Source organism: Colletotrichum orchidophilum (assembly GCF_001831195.1).
Source record: "Colletotrichum orchidophilum strain IMI 309357 chromosome Unknown Scaffold_9.1, whole genome shotgun sequence".
NCBI classification, from domain to species: Eukaryota; Fungi; Ascomycota; class Sordariomycetes; order Glomerellales; family Glomerellaceae; genus Colletotrichum; species Colletotrichum orchidophilum.
Window position 1 is genome coordinate 15,072 of NW_019172965.1, and position 21,503 is coordinate 36,574.

Sequence of the window (21,503 nt, forward strand, 5' to 3'; positions counted from 1 at the left end):
AAGCCCAAACCAACGAGTTAGGACGAGTGAGCCAACAAGCATAAGGATGGTTTCAGGCCTGGACTGGAAAGGAAATTCTTCTGGTCTCGAAAGAAGGCGGTTGAAAGCACTATAGAATCAATTTAAGAGAGAGAGTTATCAAGTTGATATGTGTGCAACAAGTTTGTAAACCGGGTCCGTCAAACTGCTCTTGTGTATCATTTCGGCTTGGGCATGAATAATTTCTCAACTATTCGTCGTATCACCTCATGTCAACTTGTGTTCATTCAATTTGTCGTAGACTTGACGTAAATAAGACTACACCCCTAAAGTATTGTGCTGCAAGTAAGAGATGGAGGATGCCTATTTGGAAATAAAGCAATACTTACATCAAGTACGTGTTAGCACATTTAAGTCTAGGTAATTCATTCGGAAACATATATGTAGTGCTGTAGCACGGCTTCGGGAACCGACACTTCTACTTTGACTATTACTGCGTACAGGGAGAAGAAAGGCGATGCAAGAGATTAGAAACCTGGCTGTAATCTTCCAGTCGGTTTCCTCGTAACGTTGGATACACAATATGATTACCATAATAACCCTGCTTCCCGCAGATGCTGTGTCGGAAGCCCTTTGAGTATCTATCTGTACAATGTCCGACAACTTGTGTACCTCCAGTCATCATTGACAGCCCAGCTTTGGATAGAGATAAAGATGTGGGAGGTGGGGCAATGTGGAGTCGGAGCTACTGTAATCGTAGATAAGGCAGCCCGACACTTTTCTGATCGTCTCCGGTCGGTCTCCGGTTTACCGTGTATCTCTCACTGCTTCCAGATTTTTGACTTAGAAGGGACATTCTACGTTATCTCCTAGACCTTTGAAGTCCCATTAAATTTCATCAATTTTTGAGACAATTCGCCATGTCTACCCAAGAGGACGTAGGCGGCATCGAGCCAGAAGGCCCATCAGCCGCCGACTCGGCCGGTGGCCGGGTTTGGCAAGCTTGTCTTGCCTGTCGGCGCAAAAAGGTCTGTCTCTTTGCTATGAAGCATAAGTGCATACTCCACGTATGATACCACTCAGTAAGAACTGACAGAAAGACTTGAAGATCAAATGCGATGGAAAGCAACCCTGCCACAACTGCAGCTCCCGTGATCAGGCATGTGAGTTTCCTGGAACCAAGGACAATGCTTCTGCCAGTCGTTAGTAAGAAGCTTCTCATACCACTGCGGGGTCCTGCAAAAGTCTTAATCTGAGGCAGCTACGTTACATCTTTTGAAGAACGATGTCAACAGATGGGTTCACTTTGCCAACGGCTAGAGCTGCTTACTGGCCAGCTGGCGCAGTCGATCAACATTCTCGACCGACCTCCGCCTGTGTCAGCAAGCGAGAGTCGGCCTTGTGACAGTAACGAAGCAGCTGATATTCTCAAATCTCTGCCATGTCTTACTACGTTGCTGTCCCAGGCAACTACGTCTCCACGACAGGCAGTGGGAGCGGCAGCAAACACTGACTCGTACAAAGGCACCACCGACCTGGTCGAAACACCATCTTCTACCAGCGAAGACTCTGACTCTAGCACTGACACCGATAGCTGGACTGAGTCAACTGTTGAGGGCCTTAGTCGAGCAGGCGCTCTCGTACGAGACTCATACGGCCGTACACGGTAAGGATGTCGAGTTGATAGACCCTTTTTCTTCAAACACTAAGCACTTCTGTATATCAGCTTCGTCGGCGGCGCAGCGACAAACCTCATCGTCGAGGCTGCAAAGAGCCTCCTGCCAAGTGTTGTAAATACCACGCCATCCTCGACCGGAGCCAGTTACAATACACCAAACCTACCGGACCTTGAGATACCTTCCTTTGTCCACGGAAAAGTCTGGCCTCCGCTTCCCTATCTCCCCGAACCAGAGAGCCTACCGCGTCCGCCCCAATACGTCTCAGACTTGCTCGTCAGCTTGTATTTTGACAAGCTTCACTACACCTTTCCTATTCTTATCAAACCGCACTTTATGAGCCGGTATCAAAAGCTGCTGCGAGCTGGCTCAGACTGTTCATCACCCAAAACTCGGAGGTTCCTGATGGTGTTCTTCGCAGTGTGCGCGTGCGCATCCGGCCTTCTGCCGACCAACTCGGAGAGCAGCTTGCCAGGCATCGACTTCTACCAAAATGCTCTTCTTATCATCTCTAGATCAACTGGAGAGGCCTCTCTAGAGAAGGTCCAATGCCTCGGACTGTTATCCATGTGCTCAGCAGGGTGGAATACTATTTCGCAAAGCTGGAGTCTGGCCGGCCAAGCAGTGAGAGCTGCTATTGATAAGGGCTTGCATGTTAGTAGCACTTCGGTAAGATGATCCATTGTATTCTATCTAAACTACCTAGGCTAATGTAATTGGAGCTATCTGAATATCAGCACTCGACCGTTAGTGTCAAAAACACCAAGGAATGTATTCGTCTTGAGCATTCTCGACGCGTGTGGTGGTGTGTCTACACTCTGGACAGGTAATATGACATCCAAGTTCACCTTGGCGGCGTTTTTAACCAATGCTAAATGCGTTCCTCTTATCAGAATCACTTCAATTTGCCTTGGACGTCCTCTGGCTGTTCAAGATGAAGACTGCCACTGCGAATTACCATTGGATATGCGGGACGAAGACGTGGTGTCTGGCTCATGCCAGAAGAATGGGACTATCAGCGAAGAAAATACGCCGAGTCCCATGAGTGGTTTCTTGGCTTTTGCTAGACTCTGCCGACTTGCAGGCAAGATACAGGAGTTCAGCTCCCCCTTGAAGCTGAGGAAAATTGCCTCCGCAAATGCAGACAAAACCCAAAGGTTCTTGGCTCGCGTCGATGCTCATGACCAGGCTCTTCGAAAGTGGCTCGAGAGTCTACCAGGCGACATTCAATTTTCCGCAAACAGGAAGAACAAGAGCCATGGAGACATATCTATGGTCAACTGTGTAATCATCTTCTTCCTACACGCAGGGTCACTCATCAACTTGTATCGGTAAGCCCACCAACAACTCGACTAGTGCTTGACCGGATAGCTTACTGATCACAGATTTTTCTTGAATTACCCCAAAGAATTGGCCACACGCAACGATGTCGACGTTTCGGGTGCCATTGATCAGTGCGTCAATGCTGCGCAAGGCTGCGTTTACGTCGCGGACATGGTTCGAGACTTGGTGCCATCTTCACATCATTTGGCCATTTGTGTTCACTACCTTACGCTTTCCGGCATAATCCTGTGAGTTCTAGGAGCCCTGTCTGGTATGTTTATCACACGCGCTTACGGAAAATCCGTCCCAGTCTCCGTGTGCCGCTTGATCGCAGTAGTCAAGTCATATTGGAGGACGCTGAAAAGTGTGCCAAATCTCTCAAGGACCTGGAGCCTCGGTGGTCAGGGGCCAAGAGAAGTAGAGAGATTATCGAGCAGTTGCTAGTCCGACGCCGCAACGAGATTGCTGGTAACTCTCCTGCCTATCGTGGCAATGGAGAAAGGTTATCATCACAAAACGGCCCAAAGACCAGGAAAAGACCGTATGCTTATGTTGAAGGCGCCCCTTCTTCTTCCCTTGGCATTGACGACGGGGCTTGGAGTCATGCTACAGGCTCAGAGCCATTTCGTTATAATTCATGTATGGATCCCATGCTTTTTGCTTCATGGACTGGATAGGTCGAGGGGCATAAACAACTGAAATCAATAGCTTCAGAAATGTTGTATAGCGATCGTTGTTTGTCCACAGCTGTACTGGGAATCTCATAACTGAGCTAATCGTCTGTTTTGTGTCAGAAACATCTTCTACTGGATGAAGCGCCGCCATAAGATCGCGCGATTTTGGGTGGGAATGGTGAGCAGGGTGAGCCAGGCACCTAGGACACTAACCTAACCACCCAGACCCACTTGAACAAGAAGTAAGCACGAAATCCCGAATGTAAGCCTGGACAGGAAGTGTTTTGTGCCGCTTAAAGACGGGGAAGGCCCTGTACGCTTTATAATCAACGGCGGTTAGTTACTACATAAACGGTTAAGCGTTATTAGACGTATGCCTGGACAGGGGGCTGCGCGGGCTGCGCGGCTCAGCACGGCTATGGGTGTTCTTAGAAGGGCGCCGACTGATGACATTATAAACTAACTTCATCGCTCTTTCATTGTCTTACTATTTTATCGGTTTTTGTCCTTCTGAAACCGTCTGTTGTATTCAATTCAATTGGCAAACCGTGACCTTCAAAATCCCAACCCTCTTGTGAGTTGCCAAGAATACATAAACCCTCAGACTTCACACATACATATCCCAATAATGACTTCAACTCTTCCTCCAAACGGCCGTCTCGTCAACATCGGCACCCACTCTCTAGCACTCTACGCCCATGGACCGGAGCCCAGAAGCCCCACAGACCCCGTCGTGCTCTTCGTTTCCGGCGTGGCCAGCGACGCCCTCAACTGGCAAGCCGTAGTGCGGCTTCTCGGCCCCTCTCAGTTGCGGAGCTACACGTATGACCGTTCCGGCTACCGGAACTCAGACCCCTCGCCCTCCCCCCCGACGGCCGAGAACATCGCCTTAGAGCTCGCTCTCCTGCTCGAACACGCGCCCATTCCGAACCCGCTGATTCTCGCGGGGCACTCCTGGGCGGGCGTGCTCACGCACGAGTACTTTGCTCTCAAGGGGACCAGTCAGGTCGCAGGCCTTGTGCTTGTGGACGCGAACCACGAGACGGCGCCGCTTGTGCTGAACGTCAATGATCCCGTCCTTTGGACCGTCGCCGCGGGGGTCAATGTATACGCCGCCTGGGGGCTGGCGGCGTCGCATAAGCTCACGCAAGAGGAGTGGGACGCCTTTATCGCGGCGGAGGCCACCAAGAAGCACAAGCTGATTGCGCAGCGGGAGAATTCCGAGGGGTACGCGCCGAGTTTTGAGACGCTCAGAAGGAAGGGCTTGGAGACCAGACAGCCGCTTCTCGGTGACAAGCCGGTGTATGTGATTGCGGGTACGCGGAGCCGGGATTGGAGCGGGTTATACGCGGCGGGCGTCGCGAGGGGGAACGGGACGGAGGAGGAGAGGAGGCATGTCAGGGCGATTATTGAGACTGTTGATGCGAAGAGTGAGGGGCTCATGAGAGAGTTTTTGAAGCTCTCTAGGAGGAGTGAGATTATATTTGCGAGAGAGAGTGGGCATTTTGTGCAGATGACGCAGCCGGAGGTCGTTGTTCGCGGGGTGAGGTGGGTGCTGGATAATCAACCGGCGTCGTCTGAGTAGGTAGTTGTGTATGTTTCATGCTACATTTTGCATCAAAAGCCAAACCCATGCTTCATCACCGAGCTGAGACGACGGAGCTCTTCCTCATTTGCAAATCATGCTTCATTTGTTCTGGAACGGTCTTGCCGGGTCCTGCATCGTCGGCGTCGGCAATCCTTCAGTGCGCTATAGGTGTTCTTCGGGTAGGCTGATTTTATTTGCGCCTGGAAATTCGCGTTGACGAATGACTTTTGCGTTTTCTCGTGCTTGATGTCCTGTGCTCTGGTGAAGTAGTGACTGCACCATTAGTCAGGTCTTTCCGACAACGTCATGTCAACTTATAGTTATCAGCAATGTCCAGTTGTACATGTACACTAGCGCCGAGGTTGACTACCTATACCTTAGCTATAATTAGCCAATATGACCCTCGCTTGCAAGTGATCAGTCCTCTAAATCTTGGCTTTCCTTGTTTGTATCAGTCTTCTGTCTGACCTCGTCTCTTCCCCTCCCTGTGTCCGCCACCAAGACCCTCAACTTCGCCATCTCGGCAGACATCCAGGCTGTAATGGCAACGATATCGGCTCCGCAGTTGACAAAGTGAAAGCCTTGCTCATACTTCAACGCCGCAGCATCAGCACCAAGCGCAAAGTGGCCGACGTATTTTCCAGCTTCAAGCCCCGCTTTCAGCACACGGGCCGATGCTTCTTGGACTTCGGGTATTGAGGCATGGTCAAACGCCACGTATCCCATCGATGATGCGAGGTCGTTGGGTCCGATGAACAACATGTCGATGCCATCAACAGCCGCGATTTCCTCAACGTTCTCCACGGCCTTTCGGCTCTCAATCTGGACGCAGATCATAACGTTGTCGTTGGCGGTAAGAAGATACTCTCGGCCGCTTTGGTTGAAAGCTGCAGGGGCAAACATTGCTCCAGCACCTCGAAGCCCTTGTGGCCAGCGCGAGGAGGGATACTTGCAAGCGCGGACAATGGCTTCAGCTTGCTCCTGGGTTTCTCATTAGCTGAAGGCAAAATCTCAAGTGATTGTTAAAAGAGGTTTACCTTGGTCTCACACATCGGTACCATGATTGCGTGTGCTCCACAGTCTAGAGCTCTCTTCATCATCCAATGTTCTGAAGCGGGTATTCGCACAATTGGAGATACCCCCGAGGTTGAGATGGCCCCAACTTGCAGATACATCTGACTGTCATCAATGTTCCCATGCTCTGTGTCTATGAGAACCCACTAGACTCAGCTTAGTTAGTATCATGTGTGGTGCAAGATGGCGATGCCCACTCACATCCTCGCCCAAAGGTGCTACCGTTCTCGCCAGAGAATAGCCGGGAAACTCGAGCCATTGACCAACACTAGGCCCTTGACCTCTTTTCGCGCGCTCCAAGGACTCACGTAGCCTTGTCTTTCCTGGTGCATTCACAACGGAGGACTGAATATGGTTGGCCATAGTGTGATCTGCTTCGTGTGTTGTTATGGCAATGTTCGGAGACCTTGTGCAATTCTCCAGGTTCCTTGGGTCCTATCATACACAAGAGGAAAGCCAGTTCGCAAGAAGTACACAAGTAAGTTTCGAAATCATCATATCTGTGCACTCCTAGATGACGAATCTGGTCCTGTGGACAAATACCATCGATAGGGAGGGCTTGTGAACCTGAGGTAAGGTCGGCCGGATCGCGGGCCGATATGTAATCTCGATCGGGCGACTATCGCCAAGTAGATAACTGGCTTCTTACACCGCGGCCGTTCTTATCGTCGAATGGCTGTTGATATAACCAGGAATGCGTCGTGGGCCGTTATCTCCGGTATCGCGGCCGGATGAGATCCGGCCGAAACCCCCAGTAATGGGACCGAGGCCCCAAGATTCAGAAGTCTCCTTGATAACGCATGCGGAGGATCTGCACCGGTCAAATACTGTACAAGATAGTCATAGATACGTATAAGCAGTGTGTTCCTCTTCGTGGTGGACCCATGTGTTGCTTTGCAAAGTGGAATTTTGAATGGAACTGTTCACACAAGTTCTTAGTAACTAGAGAGTTTGGTAGCTGCATTCAAACATCAGTGTTGAATCCAACATGGCCTCCACAGCCGATTCCAAGAAGTCACCCAAAGTTGACGAGACCAGCAAGCCAGATGATATCCTCGAAGGCTCCGTCGAAGATGCGACCGAATATTCCGACAGCTACTTCCGAAATCTTCGTTTCAAAATCGATCTATGGCTCCTCCCGCTGATGTGGGTGTGCTATGGCACGCAGCAAGCCGACAAGACATCCCTCAGCGTCCAAGCCGTCTTTGGCCTGCGGGAAGACACGGGGCTCGTGGGCGAGCAGTTCAACTGGCTGAGCACCATCTTCTACATCTCCTACCTCGTCTGCGAGTTCCCGGGAAACTGGCTGATACAGAAGAGCCACACGGGCAAGTTCCTGTCGGTCGTCATGGTTCTATGGGGTGTGGTCGTCCTTTGTATCGCCTTTGCCAAGAACTTTGCGCATCTCATGATTCTTCGCACGCTGCAGGGGGCCCTTGAGTGCACGATCTCGCCGACGTTTATGCTTATTACCGGAACTTGGTATACCTCCCAGGAACACACCCTAAGGTCTCTGCTTTGGGGAACATCAAATGCCGGGATGAACATCATTACCGGGCTTTGCATGTATGGAATTGGACTGCACGCCCAGAAAGACCCGAATGGCTTGGCTGCAGTAAGTCGAGTATTCAGCCTGCTCGCGACCAACTTGGGCTAACACACCTTTGCTAGTGGAAGGGAATCTCGCTATTTCTCGGCGGTTTAACGATTGTGTGCGGCATCCTAGTCTGGTTTATACTCGGCACACCCCGTGAAGTCCGATGGCTCAACGAAGAAGAGAAGAAGGCTGCCATGGCGCGCGTCATCGTCAACCAGACCGGCTCGGATCGTCAAAAAAGATCCGAGTTCAAATGGGAGCAGGTGTGGGCAACATTCAAGGGTAAGAACTAGATGCCATAACGACGCGAGCAAAACAGAGGCTGATGCTACAATGTGCAGACCCCCAAACCTATTTTTTCTTCTTCGTTACCATCATCAATGCCTTGCCTAACGGAGCGAACACGACATTTTCAAAATTGATCTGGAAGTCATTCGGATTCACACCGCTGGAGACGCTGCTGAAGGGCTCTACCCCTTATTACTGCGTGAGCATCGTCTGGTTCTTGATAGTTGGATTTGTCACGTTGAAGAAGCCGAATCTTAGATGTAAGTCTCCTACAATGAAAGCTTAGACTTTGAACCAACTGACTTTTGGCTTCACTAGTCTTGATGATGATGTTTTCTCTCTTGCCGGCTTTCAGTGGCATGATGGCTCTGGCCTTTCTTCCCACAACGTCTATGAAGTGGACGAGATGGGGAATGTATATCCTGCAAGTCTTCGGGTCGCTGCCAGGTCTGAGTACGTGTCTCGCCGTCCACCATGTTCGCCCTGTCTTTTCATATACTGACGGAACACAGTGATTTGGACTTTCTTGCCGTCCAATGTAGCAGGTAGGACCAAGAAGACAGTTACATCCACAGTCCTATTTGTCGCCTATTGCGTGGGGAACGCGGTGGGTGCCCAAATGTTCGTGGCATCTGACGCACCAAAGTACATTCGTGGTCTCACTGCTTGTGCTGTTCTCTACTGCGTCGAGTTCTGCAGCATGGCTACTTGGCGCTTCTACTGTAGGTGCCAGCCCCGCTCATAATATCTGAATGTGAAGGCTGACTTTTCATCCAAGACATTTGGGAGAATAAGAGGCGGGATAAGCTTATTCGCGAGCAAGGAATCTCGGAAGAGGAAAGCGAGCGTCTCGGAAAGTTGAACGCTGAGGCCGACATGACGGACAGGGAGAACATTTACTTCAAGTACAAGTATTAGCCGGTCTTGGAAACTGCCGCCTCTTGCCTGTTGTGACATCAATGAGGTATTCTAGTAACCGCTCGATCAAGTTTTTAATAAATAACTATGTTGTGATTCGGACGGGCTTGAAACTATTGTACGATCAATACAAGATTCCTTCTGCTCGCTATCTTTTCCAAGCAAATGCACACTGGCTTTCCCAGCAGTGTCTTCTATCTTGCCCAGTAGTGCTGCGGCTCTGAACACCGCCGACATCGCGCCCATGCCTAATGGCGGCCCCAAAGAACTGCTCTTCCACAACGGCAAATTGTCACGACTGCCGAAGTTGCTGAGTGTGACAAATGAGAATGCAATCGCCGAGACCAGCATGACGCCGTGGAGGGCAATCCATGGCCACTCGAGGTGGTACAGCACTGTGGATTTGCCAACCGTGCTGTAGTAGCTCAGCGAACTTCTTCGAAGCGATCCATGTCTTGGCCACTCTGCCGACTCTGGTCCGGCGCGTAATTACTTCGTATCTCGTTGGTCATGCTTGCCGCACAAAGTGTAGAACGTGCTGGTGGTGTTGTGCTTCGTCGGAACCCAGAGACCACGTAGTGTCAACAGTGTAGCCTTCATCGATAGCTTTTCGTAGAGGTCGAATGACGCACCATTAGATTCAAGCTGCAAGTGAAAGTGATTCAAAAGTCTTCGAATTGATGCTACCGGTGGCCTCGGATCAGAGAGAGGCTCACTTGCCAGCAAAAATATCCCCTAACTCCACCAGCTCATTCCATCGCTCATCAGGTCGAACTTCGATCGTTCCCTCCGGAGTCAAGACCTTCATCTGGTCAACGCTCTTTGTCCCAAACTCGTAGTCCACAGTATCGTTCACGAAATTGACCAAGATTTGGATCCAGTCTTCCATCAGCTTTCTTTCGGCCGCGGTAGGTCCATGAGTGATTGAAAAGCTGGGTTGTCGACATGTCAGCAAGCGCGTATAGATGACGGGTTCAAGTAAGGTATGCGAAAGGAGAAGAAAAAGGGACTCACTTCCAGATCGGCCTATCCATGGCATGCGCCACCCCGAACGATGCCGGCGCTACCTTTTCGTCAATGAAGGACAGCCTGTAGGCGATTTGGTACCGCCACACGTCTCGAATGTTAACGCCGTTGTCAACCAGCGTTTTCGCCAGCGCCCTGGATGGCGCGCGCACTTGGCCGTCCGAAACGATTGATCCTAGGTCAAATTGGTCAGCAATGGTAGCCCTGTACCAAACTGCACTCCTTTCCTTTGCACGCGGGCTTTCCTACCAAAGGCGGTTTTCCAGTCTTGCAATTTGTTTGTTTCTGGCAAGGTATACTGTTGAATAGCACGGTCTGTGACGTCTGGAGCATAGTAGTTTGAGACTTGCAAGCGCAGAGCTTCCAGCGTGGGCTCTGTAGGCGAATTGTAGGAGGAGTAGAGAGTCTCTTCATTGCGGACCTCGCCGATGAGTAACTTGTACCCTCTTCGTTTGAACTCGTCTGCGAACCCCTTGCTTTGGAGGTACTCAATCATACCCGAGTGTATGAAGACATCATCTGTAACGGGTCGGAATGTGTGATTATTCAACTTAGGGATCGCCTCCACTAGCTCCTCAACCGTCTTCCCCCGAAGAATCGAGAGCTTTTCGCCTCCAGAAATAGCAACGTCGATCTTGAAATATTCGCAGAGCTCCTCAAATTGGCCTTGGACATCGGCGAGAGACTTTGGCTGCGCTGGAATCGCGTTCGAGTCCATGAAAATGCGACGATACAGCGAAGAGCTGCTACCGGCTTTCCGAAAGTCGTAGAGCATCTGTGCTTCGGCGCTGTACGCCCCAGCACTGCGGCCGGCGAGCGTCAGGTTCCCCGGGTCTCCTCCGAAATAAGCAATGTTGTCCTTTACCCATTCTGCCGCCACGCGTTGATCCCATAGACCAAAATTTCCTCCTGCTTCGCCGTTGCTTTCCTGCAGGAGATCGTTACCCGCGAGAAACCCAAACACGTTGAGGCGGTATCCGATCGCTACGACAACGGCGTTGAGCCCGCCCGTAGTAATCAGCTCCGTCGCGTCCATCCCCGGCTCTTGGGATGGATCGCCCATCTGGAACCAGCCGCCATGGATCCAGAGCTGTACCGGCCATTTCTTGTTTGCCTCGCCCTCTTTTGGCACGGGGGTCCAAATGTTGACGAATAAGCAGTCTTCGCTGTACGTATTTCCTCCGCCATCTGGCTTGACCACGTGGAAGGCCTTCTGAGGGCACACGGATTTGAACTTTGTCGCGTCATAGGCACCTCCATTACCATCGGTGTAGGAGTATGACGTGGGCAACGGCCGAGGTTTGCGCCACCGGTGTTCGCCAGTCGGCGGCAGGGCGTAAGGAACCCCGGTGTAGCGTCGGGACTTGTCGTCGAGCTGGAGGCCGCGGATTGTGCCTCGGTCACCCAGTTCGAGCTCGACCGGCGTTTCTTGGTATGAAATGGTATTGCCCATGGTGGAAGCAACCTCAATGCGTGAATACCTTTCGTGTAATTCAACGAGGGCTACAGGCTCCAGACTGTTTGATGAATATGCCAATCCTACGAGGGTTTCGGTAACAGAACTGGCCTCCGATGGGGTCCGAGATCCGTTCCGATGTGGGGCCGATAACGGCTGGTATCTTCCTCCGCGGGAACCTGACTGATAAGATACGTACCCATGCTTCAATCGGATCTCCGGCCGAAGAGCCGGCTATTGGCGTGTGAGACAGTCTGATAGGGCGATGAACGGGAACATACAAAGAATATGAAGCTTAGATAAGACACCAGATGCTTCGGCGAGAAGTCCACTGGTTTTTCGGGATTTTGTCGAAGGCTGAGTAAACTTGGCATATTGCCCTTGCTCAAGCCCCTTGGTATCATTTGACCCCTGCGACTCAAACTACGCCGGAGACCGCTGGCAAGATGGGAAGCCTTGGTTACAAGTCCGCTATGGTAGACTTGTCCCACCACATCAACGCGAAGAGTAAAGCTCGCCATCCCTCGCCGTTGAAAGACATTATCAAATTTATGGGATACGATGGCATGGTCAGCTTTGCAGGAGGTAACACCGCCGTCTCTCAGCCGAATTCCATAACTTGATATCTGACAATCGGCAGGGCTGCCTCATCCATCTCTGTTTCCCCTCGACCAAGCCAAATTCGAGTGTCTATCTCCCGCGGCCTCTCTAACAGCGGATCGACATTCCGATGGTCAAAACAAAGATGATGTACTGGGTCTGACATTTGGACGTGGATCTTCTATAGGGGATTTAGATTTGACTCAATTCCTTCAATACGGTATGCCGTCCCACCTGGACTGGTTTCAGTGAACCCTCCAACTCCCGACTTGCATTTTCATATTGACGACGAACAGGCTCTGGGGCTGGCAACCGGCAGCTGTTAGATTTAGCAAAAGAGCTCACTGAAAGGGTTCATTCTCCGCCCTATGAGTACGAGTGTTTACTACACCCCGGTAACACCAACGCGTGGGCCAAAGTCGTCGGGCTGCTCTGCGAAGATGACGACTACATTCTTGTTGAAGAATTTACGTATCCATCAGCGCAAGCTCTTTGGATTCCACTGGGAGTCAAAGCTGTTCCCGTGGCTGCCGATGCGGCGGGAATGATGGCGAAGAACCTCAGAAATATTTTGATGCATTGGGATGAGAGGGATAGAGGGGCCCGAAGACCACGAGTGTAAGTGTCCCATCAAATCTCACGCCATTGGATTTTTGAGTCTGATGAGACATAGACTCTATCTCGTGTCTGTCGGATCGAATCCAACAGGAATCACGATTTCAAAAGAAAGACGGAGGGAGATTTACGACATCTGTGTCGAGTTTGGTGCGCTTGAGCTGCACATTTTCCGCTGATGGTCCAGTCTCTAACATATGATAGATATCATCATCGTCGAGGATGACCCTTACTACTTTCTCCAATACCCAAGTTACGGCAGCTCTGTTGAGACATCGTCCATACCTAAACCTATCCCAGAATTCCTGAACACCCTCGTACCCACGTTCCTCTCCATGGACACGCAAGGCAGAGTCATCCGCCTTGACTCCTTCTCAAAGACGCTTTTCCCCGGTCTGCGCCTGGGATACTTCGTCGCCCATCCAGTCTTCACTGAGCGTCTCCTCCGCGCAACAGAGGTCGAGACGCAAGACCCAGCTGGTCTCAGCCAAGCATTTGTCCTCGGCCTTCTTCGGAAGTGGGGGGTAGACGGCTACCTCACCTGGCTCCAAAACCTACAGTTGCAGTACCGCACCAGACGGGACTGGCTCCTGGACGCATTCCACGCCCACTTTGATATTGTGCCCGCGGAGAAGTCACCCGTGCCTCAAGCACAGGGCCTTGTAGCGTGCATTAAAAGTGCACATGATGGCCAAGTGAAACAGCCGGTTTTCAGTTTCGTTGATCCTGGCGCTGGCATGTTTGTGTGGTGCAAATTCTACTTTGACGGCGTCGAAAGGTTCATGCAGATTGAAGGTGCCGCGAACAATAGAGATCCAGAGCAAGATTTTGCAAACGAGCTGTGGCAGGCGTGGGCGACGGAACTCGTGCTCCTTACACCGGGGTCGTACTATCATGCTTGGCAAGGTCCAGAGAAGATGACTACGTCGGCCCGGGGTGCTGATCCGCGCACGGCGCATTTCCGGTTTTCTTTTGCTACGCCGACGGTAAGTCATGATATCTCACTCTACGAGACTGAAGCGAATAAAGGATGAACTGATATATTTGTGCTGTAGAATGAAGAAATCAATTCTGGAGTGGAACGTCTTGCGAAGGTAATAGGGAGATATTGGGGTTAGAGATGCTCAAAATAGGATCCTAGCCTAGTCAAAAGCTGATTGGTCCTTTTCAAGAATTTCAAAGAATCAAATCAAGTCTATATGTGATCAAATGCTATGTCAGCTATATGATTATATCTAATAGCTTCAGTCTCCTCCTGTCGGCGTTGAAGTTGAGTGCTTAGACAGCATTTGAAGGGCCGGGCTTGTTCTTAGAGTCATCATCTTCAAGGTGCACAGGTGTTCCATCAATAAGCCCGTCCAGTCCCTTTGGTCTCTCGAAAGGCGCCATGCCCTTGCTGATTGCGGTGTCGTCATCAAACGTGCCGTAGAGGTCAAAGCCATCCTGGTAGCCAAGTCTCTTGGGCTTGAAAACGAAAGTCAAGACTGCGTACAGCACTCCAGCTTCCAAGAATCCGAAAATGTAGTTTCCGAGGTAGTACTTGTAGAGTCCGTCGTTGATCTTGACGTTGGGATTGACGGCGGCAATCATCCCCGGCATGGCGGGGACGAAGCAGACGACCCAAGCGACGAACGCTCTCCAGTTGAAGCCGTAGGTGTACCAGTAGGCGCCCTCCTTGGACCCGGTGTACAGCTGGCTGATTTCAATCTTTTGTCGGCGGAGGACAAAGTAGTCAGTCATCATGATACCGGTCAAGGGGCCCATGAAGACGGAGAAGCTGGCTGCGACAGAAACAAACGTGCTGGCGGTGTTGTAAAACTCCCACGGCTGGACGGCCCAGGACAGAGCCGCGGCAAGGAGGGCACCGCGCTTGATGGTGAACCAGGTGGGGAGCAGACCTGCGAGATCCATGCCGGCAGCATACCCATTGCCGAGGATGTTCTCGGCGATCTGGCCCAGGACGAACCCGAGACTGCAAAAGAAGGCGCCGGCGCGGGCTTTGGAGCTGTAGTCGTCCATCATCCACTGCGTGATGACAGTCAGGGGGTTCCACATGGGCTCCTCGAGCTGCCAGATTTCCATGGACGCCGAGGCGGTCAGGATGGCGAAGATGGGGACGATCATGCCGGGGATGAAGAGGGAGAAGATGATGCCGGGGACCTGGATCCCTTGCTTGCGGGCGAAACGCGTAAAGTCGCTCTGGTTCAGGATGCCGGCCGAGATGTTGCCAACCGAGGCGATGATGCCGTAGACCCAAGCCCATTCCTTGGTCAGGAGGGAGGGCTGCTTCGCGCCGGATTCGAAGAGGGGGCCTGTGCCTCCGGTGGTGCAGGCCCAGATTGTGATGCCCATCATGGTGACGAAGACGATTAGGTTGGCTGCGATTACGGGCACCTTAGCCTTTTCAATTCTGATGAGCTATACAGCGTGAAGAAGTGGTTAGCAAGACGCTTGTTGAGTGTTGAATAATGGCCATGTTCTCTCACCAGGAATGGAACAGAGATCAAGTGGAAGATGACAAATCCCACAAGGTCTCTGGTGACCATGTGCGCGCTTTCCGGGAGCGTGTTCTCCATCATTAAGAAGTTGTAGCTCCAGCTGCTCAGCATGGCGGATACGCAGAGACCGCCTAGCCAGGCTTGAGATCCGTACCAGACAATTGACAGCATGATACGGATCAGCTGACCGATGTAGGCACCGTTCATGCCAAGAATGATTCTGCATTGAAATTTGTCAGTTTGGTAAGGCCTTGTTTTCCTAGAAGCAAGCGCAGAAATGAGTGCTGTCGCTTACCTTTGAGACACGGTGAAGCCAATGTGCCATTCCGAGCCCATCCATCCGTTGCCGATGACGAGCAGACAGATGAGGGCTCTAGCCAGAATCATCAGACCGATGGTCTGTGGGATTGTGAGACCTAGCGAGAGTAACGATGCCGCGCCTGTCCATGCTGAAATGCAGAGACTAGGAACCTCATGGTGAGTACAGAAGCCTCGAATAGCGAGCTTTCTTGGCATCTCATCGGACTTACTTGGAGATGGATCCAAATCCTAGGAATGCCCACATTCCCCAAGTCTTCCTGTTCGGGGGCAGAGGTGCAATGTCAGGATTGATCCATTTTGTCGTCTCGTATCCGTGCTCGTGGTCATCCCGGACCCGAAATCGTTCGAGCAGTGCTTTCGCCATTGTGTCCTAGGACGCTAGATGGCGGGTCTAATGCCGGACGATAAGTTCCACTCTGGTGTCTAGACGAGAAAAACGTCTGTCTGTACCGCGAATCGGTGCCAAATGTCTCTAAAGTTCGTTGAGGAACTTGGGAACTCAGACACAAAGTCGAAACTTGAGAGTAGTCTCGGTGCCAATTCTTCTACTCGAACGGAATACTTTGGCCTAAAGAGCAGATGTGGCTCTTATGTCGGTAATAAAAACACCGCATCCCCCCCACACGGGGATAGTCCACCCTCCATCCTAGAGCTTATCAGATTGATCGAGTGGTGCGAGTCCATCTGCAGCTCGACCTTATCAGATTCATAGATCCCTGAAGCCACCTCCAGGGATCAGCACAGAGACTCTCAGTCTTCCAGCAAGCGCGGCGCCGATTGTCTCCGAGGTCACATTGGACCCCGCACCTGATCTGACGATTTTTGTATGGAGAGTAGTAGCTTGAGTTCTGAAATGGAAACACATTCCTTTGGGGGGGAGACGACTGATGGTTGAAAAAGGCTGGTCGATCGGATATCCGCTCTTAAGGCGCGGGCTGTAAATGCTGTAAAGACCTGGCAGAGACACATGCAGGAAAGCAAGTGTGCCACCGCTGTTAGACAATGATTGGTCCATCCACCTTGTCCAAGGCTTTCGACACTCTGACTGACGTCTTGTCGTGCTTTATCAAGATAGCTTGCCATGATAGCAAAGATAGCCAAAGCCTGCGCCGCAACGTGGCCGGCCAGGTTCAGAGCTAATGAATCAGTCAACCGTCAAAGACTAGGTCCGCGTGGGACCGATCCACGACGAGTGATGCGCTTGCAATGAAGCCTATTTCAACGTCAACATGTCCTGTGTGAAGTTTCTTCAGCTAGCTATGCACCGTTCCTTTCAAGAAAATCATGCTTATGCGGTAGAGAGAGGCGATGAGTGCCGCCCGCCCGCCGCCACAACCCGAACACCGGGGTTGAATGAGTGCTTTTAATTTAAAGACGCGCCGCCCACACGCCCGAACCCCCCCGGATGCTATGAATCAGATCGGCAAACACTCTCCCGGGAACTCTTGCGCTAAAATCATCCAATTCCATTCCCTCCCTTCGTCCCTCGCCTTCCATACCCGTTCCTCGACAAACATCTTCGTCCGCTCGACCGTCACCGTCTTGCGGTGCGTGCCAATCGCATCAAAGACGTCCAGCACGGTAGCCCGGTCGTCCGCGTCCAGCATCTCGCACGCGGCCATGAAGACGGGCCACAGCAGCATCTTGGACTCGGAGGGCGGGCCGCTCGTGTACAACATCACGTCGTGGGCCCTACTCAGAGCCTCGGCGTCCGCCTCCTCTGCCGCCGAGGACCCGGGGAGGTGGAAGAGACGGTGCAGGTAGAGGAGGGCGCCCGCACAGTAGCAGGCGGCCTGGGCGCGGAATTTGCGTGCCGAGCGGAAGGAGAGGCTGTCTGCGATAGTGGGCTTCCAGGATTCGAGGCGCAGGCGGAGGGAGTCGGCGCGGAGGGCGAGGTTGTCGTAGCCGGCATCGAGCCAGCCGTCGAGGCAGACGGGCGGGGATGATGAGCCACCACCCTCTTCCGGGGTTATTGGAGATGGTAATGTGCTGCCTAGGAGGGTATTTGGAAAAGCAGGTTGCAGAATCTGATTGCGGATTTCCTCGGCCATCGTGCAGAGCTCTTCTAGCAAGGGCATGAGGGTTACGGTATACCCAAGCAGGCGGTCTGGCTTAGCCGCTTCGTTTTCTAGCCAGACATAGCTGGGTATTCTAGGGCGGCGTAGCTGGATCAGTGAGACGACGAGATCTTGCCTTGCCAGTGCGCGGAGGTAATATCTCGCCACGGACGATACGTCGCCTCCTGTAGAAACGTGGTGGCTGATCAGGGAGGCCACGTTTGATAGGACTGTGGGTATGGTTGCATGGTGTCCCGGTTGTGCCAGAGTGACGAGCTAAACCCGGTGAGCAATGCGATTCGGTCACTGGGGTGTGGTGGCCCATCCATTCATCCATCTAATGCAGGGTTCACGGGCTTATGTCCCAATCCTAAGCAGAAGTGTGTTGAATTGGACCCACACGAGAGGGAGAGGAGAAAAAGAACTCACCTCCATGGCACACAAGCCGAGAAGTAAGAAGAGCGCCTCTTCAAAGTAGTGAGTCGAGGGCTTCATGTTCCTCAGGTTGGCGAGGATCTTTGCCCTCCGGTTTAGCACCGGGAGCAGAGCCGCCGACGAACTGCCCACGTCGTACGAGTAGCCGATGGCCGATATCGTGTCAGCAATCACCACCGGATCCTGCTGCAGCATCATCACGATGTTGGCGTTCATCTCGCATACGAACTCGTGACCAATCAGCAGCTCAAAGGGATGTCTGTTGAAGTAGAGTTCAAGATACGGCTGGTCCGCGGCGGGTACCGAGCCGGGAGGAAGCAGAGAGAAAGTCCGCGTGTCTAGAGCCAGCGTCGACCGATTTGACGCTGTCGATGCGCTTTGCCCCACCAGCGTCGTCGGGCTGCTGTTTGTAGACCCGGCCGAGACGGTTACCGAGAGCGCCCCCGGAGATTTTGACGCGGGTCCCGAAGCTGACGCCGGCTCCTTCCCTGTTGCGGCGGCGGCGACGGCAAGTAGAGACGAGGGTGAGTGCCGGGCATGCTGGGCAGCGCCGGGTTGCGTCTTGTACCCCTGGCACACGAGTCTGCGTCGCGCGCAAGTTCCGCACGAGGGGCGAATCTCGTCGCACTTGACCTTTGCCTTGCGGCAGTCAATGCAGCCGTTACGCGAGCGTCGCGTGGGAGGGACCAAGGGCGCCATCTGGCATACATATATATATATATATATATATATGTGACTTGGGCTGGATAGATCGGTGCGGCTAACTCCAGTCTGTAGAGCAACCGGGGCGGCGGCAGAGAGCAATACCGGATGAGAGAAATAGAGAATAAAGGCGGAAGATTGTGATTGAGAGGGTCCTGGATTTGCCTTACTTCCGTTGGCGGGCGTTTGTGTCGCTTCGATTCGGGATGGAGCTGTGGTCGACGGAAGCCAACCGTCGTTAGCACGTTCTTCCCCTCCCTCCTCCTCCAAGCGAGCGAGCGATTTTCTGCAGCTCTGCAGCAGTTCTGCAGCAGTTCTGCAGCCGGTTTTGCGAAATTTGGGGCACCTGGGAGGCTGCTGAAAAGCAAAGACAAGGGTGTAGTTGTAGTTTGAATGGGTGGACAGCAGTATGCTGTGCGCGTGTGGTATGTGTGGTGAGTAATACCTTTTTTTTTAATCTTATCAGATCATCTTGATCTGGACAAACCAGCCCAGCCCCCGCGAGCTGCAGGGGTTTCCCGATATGAGTGAGGGGTGAGGGAGGGGAGGAGGGCCACTTGCAGCGGTACATCGGAGCTTGCGACCAACCTTGATCAAGTGTGGTCGGTCCGTTGTTGTTTTCCGTTTAATTCTGAGAAGAGGTCCACACGGGTACTGATCCGTCTCGGCCTCAGTATATTGATCTAGTGTCGCAAGCCAAGTAAGCTGCTTCACCTTCTACGGGACATCTATGGATACTCTGAGCTTCTCAGATGATGGGAGGAGTCGCAATGATTGTTCCATATGCTCGATGAGAGAATTCAGGTCTATGAGAAACTCTTTACAGTGGAAAGCCTAGCATCAAACCACTGTAGTCGGCGAGTGTCCGGCTTTGGGTGTCACAATTGTCAACACCCTGGAAATTCTTACGTACAAATATATCGAAATCTGAGCGAGTCATTTATTCGAGCGCAACAAACATATCACTCAAAATCTTTGGAGAATTTCAAACGGGGCCATCAACGGTAGCTGTCCAAGTGAGCTCAAAGCTCCAATGATGACCAGCGACGAGGGGAAATGAACGTACAGTCATGATATGAGACTCATCTCACCCAAGAAGTTTTGACTTGACCTGGTCTCAAAGAACAGGATGCTCGATCTCATTTACCTTAGTCGGCCACTTCACTCGGGCGACATGTGCAACTAATTGTGCTCTCCAGCCAGCAACATACACAGGGGCAGCTGCAATCGTACAAGGCAGTGCTGTAGCCAAGGATCACCAATGTTGAGGGTTCACTGGTCCCCTGGGCGGGGAACAGATGAGCCATGTCCTCATCGGCGCTGGTAGACAGGTAGGCCGCCCGATCTTAAACATCGCCAGAGCCGAATCCGGGTCCGATCCGCGTGGTCGCAGCACAACGCCCCATTTTCCTGTTCCTTGGTAATTTTTTTACACCGAACTTCTCAAACCGCCTTGGAACGGCGTACGCCGATAATGCGTCCTGCCCCGCGGAAGACCGACTGGCCGAGTATGAAGGTCTACAGTCTACCGTCTGGAGGGAGCTATTCGCATAGCCAAATGGTGTTCGCCATGGCTGATCTCACCGTCTTGGCAGTGAGACCGATGACATCAACGGCCGATCCCGCGGTCCTGGTGTGGAGCTACTGCGGCCGCTACCAGTGCACAACCACTCGGAACCAGGCAGCTAGACGTGCCAAAGAAGCCATTCCAATTGTGACAGTGGAGGACAGCCACTCGTATTGCCTAATCGGGATGGTTCAGTGTGTGCTGTGCCACAGGCGATGTCATTTGGCATCGCCCTGGTTCAGAACGATTTGAGGCGGTGATGTAGGATCACTAAGGGTGGTGGTCACCTCAGTCTGCTTTGGCGTGTGGCTTGAGTCCCTTGGGATGACGTTCTGAAAGTCTAGCGCGTCAACTCAGAAATGATAAAGTCTTGAGTATATGCCTTGACTTTTGACTGCTTGTTTCTCTTTGAAAGTACTACAATAATCAACCAACTTGTTTGAAAGCCACATTACCAAACCCTGACACAAAATACTGTTCAACGCAAATCTGATTTCACTTTTCCTCAGTCATATTCGAAAGTAACAAGTTCATCACCATGCCCGCTATCCAAGTCGGAGCCGCAAATGCCGCCCACGATGTCGCAAGGCTTTTCACCCGCGCAACCTCGAGCCGGACAAGTAGCATCGGCAGAGCCCGGACCGGCGTCAGAGTCATCGGAGGCGGCATCATCGCCGCGATCGTCATCGGCGTGATCCTCTTCCTCGCCGCGATCATCATCGCCATCTGTCTCTTCCGCCGCCACAAGAACAAGAGCAAGAGGCGTCAGCAGGAGATGCAAAAGTACTACGGCGGCGACAACCGCTCCAGCATCGGCACTGACGCGCCACCTCCTCCCGCCCAGGGTTATGGAAACAGCAACACCAACAGCGGATACGGCTATACTCAGGGTTACGGTCAAGGTCAGAACCAAGGGTACGGATATGCGCACATGGCTCAGCCAGGTCAGGCTGGGTATGTGGCGCCGGATTCAGGTGGCGTGGCTCCCATGGCGCCTGCTTATACTGCTAACCATGTTACACACACGAAATAAGCCATGGGCAGTAAGGATGGAATGACCAGCGAAAGAGATGATGTGCCTTTATACGATGGTGGATGTCTTGTATTCA

General features: G+C 52.3%; 9 protein-coding genes across 9 annotated transcripts; 5 read left to right on the forward strand and 4 right to left on the reverse strand.

Moving 5' to 3' along the window:
- Window positions 1-899: 899 nt before the first annotated feature.
- Window positions 900-3,898, forward strand: CORC01_01640 (uncharacterized protein; the record flags this gene model as incomplete). The annotated part of the gene is made up of 10 exons (XM_022613294.1): window positions 900-1,007; window positions 1,088-1,142; window positions 1,504-1,645; window positions 1,706-2,324; window positions 2,393-2,481; window positions 2,549-2,986; window positions 3,041-3,226; window positions 3,289-3,519; window positions 3,773-3,821; window positions 3,878-3,898. The coding sequence occupies 10 exons, from the start codon at window positions 900-902 to the stop codon at window positions 3,896-3,898; spliced, it is 1,938 nt and encodes a 645-aa protein (XP_022480020.1).
- A 382-nt stretch (window positions 3,899-4,280) lies between these two features.
- CORC01_01641 (uncharacterized protein) lies at window positions 4,281-5,237 on the forward strand (the record flags this gene model as incomplete). Its single annotated transcript, XM_022613295.1, has 1 exon — window positions 4,281-5,237. One exon carries the CDS (start codon window positions 4,281-4,283, stop codon window positions 5,235-5,237), a length of 957 nt encoding a protein of 318 aa, XP_022480021.1.
- Window positions 5,238-5,657: 420 nt separating this feature from the next.
- CORC01_01642 (uncharacterized protein) lies at window positions 5,658-6,677 on the reverse strand (the record flags this gene model as incomplete). Its single annotated transcript, XM_022613296.1, has 3 exons — window positions 5,658-6,221; window positions 6,278-6,460; window positions 6,516-6,677. 3 exons carry the CDS (start codon window positions 6,675-6,677, stop codon window positions 5,658-5,660), a joined length of 909 nt encoding a protein of 302 aa, XP_022480022.1.
- Window positions 6,678-7,302: 625 nt separating this feature from the next.
- On the forward strand, window positions 7,303-9,117 carry CORC01_01643 (uncharacterized protein; the record flags this gene model as incomplete). Its single annotated transcript, XM_022613297.1, has 6 exons — window positions 7,303-7,929; window positions 7,986-8,193; window positions 8,253-8,459; window positions 8,518-8,652; window positions 8,712-8,921; window positions 8,978-9,117. The coding sequence occupies 6 exons, from the start codon at window positions 7,303-7,305 to the stop codon at window positions 9,115-9,117; spliced, it is 1,527 nt and encodes a 508-aa protein (XP_022480023.1).
- Window positions 9,118-9,829: 712 nt separating this feature from the next.
- CORC01_01644 (uncharacterized protein) lies at window positions 9,830-11,833 on the reverse strand (the record flags this gene model as incomplete). The annotated part of the gene is made up of 3 exons (XM_022613298.1): window positions 9,830-10,049; window positions 10,132-10,318; window positions 10,393-11,833. Coding segments are annotated over 3 exons (1,848 nt in total), but the record flags the coding sequence as incomplete, so codon positions are not given.
- A 212-nt stretch (window positions 11,834-12,045) lies between these two features.
- CORC01_01645 (uncharacterized protein) lies at window positions 12,046-13,932 on the forward strand (the record flags this gene model as incomplete). Its single annotated transcript, XM_022613299.1, has 6 exons — window positions 12,046-12,184; window positions 12,240-12,419; window positions 12,496-12,817; window positions 12,873-12,964; window positions 13,019-13,800; window positions 13,870-13,932. The coding sequence occupies 6 exons, from the start codon at window positions 12,046-12,048 to the stop codon at window positions 13,930-13,932; spliced, it is 1,578 nt and encodes a 525-aa protein (XP_022480025.1).
- Window positions 13,933-14,092: 160 nt separating this feature from the next.
- Window positions 14,093-15,997, reverse strand: CORC01_01646 (NCS1 nucleoside transporter; the record flags this gene model as incomplete). Its single annotated transcript, XM_022613300.1, has 4 exons — window positions 14,093-15,232; window positions 15,301-15,532; window positions 15,608-15,775; window positions 15,843-15,997. The coding sequence occupies 4 exons, from the start codon at window positions 15,995-15,997 to the stop codon at window positions 14,093-14,095; spliced, it is 1,695 nt and encodes a 564-aa protein (XP_022480026.1).
- A 1,051-nt stretch (window positions 15,998-17,048) lies between these two features.
- CORC01_01647 (uncharacterized protein) lies at window positions 17,049-18,824 on the reverse strand (the record flags this gene model as incomplete). The annotated part of the gene is made up of 2 exons (XM_022613301.1): window positions 17,049-17,966; window positions 18,120-18,824. The coding sequence occupies 2 exons, from the start codon at window positions 18,822-18,824 to the stop codon at window positions 17,049-17,051; spliced, it is 1,623 nt and encodes a 540-aa protein (XP_022480027.1).
- Window positions 18,825-20,932: 2,108 nt separating this feature from the next.
- CORC01_01648 (uncharacterized protein) lies at window positions 20,933-21,427 on the forward strand (the record flags this gene model as incomplete). The annotated part of the gene is made up of 1 exon (XM_022613302.1): window positions 20,933-21,427. The coding sequence occupies one exon, from the start codon at window positions 20,933-20,935 to the stop codon at window positions 21,425-21,427; it is 495 nt and encodes a 164-aa protein (XP_022480028.1).
- Between the last annotated feature and the right edge of the window lie 76 nt (window positions 21,428-21,503).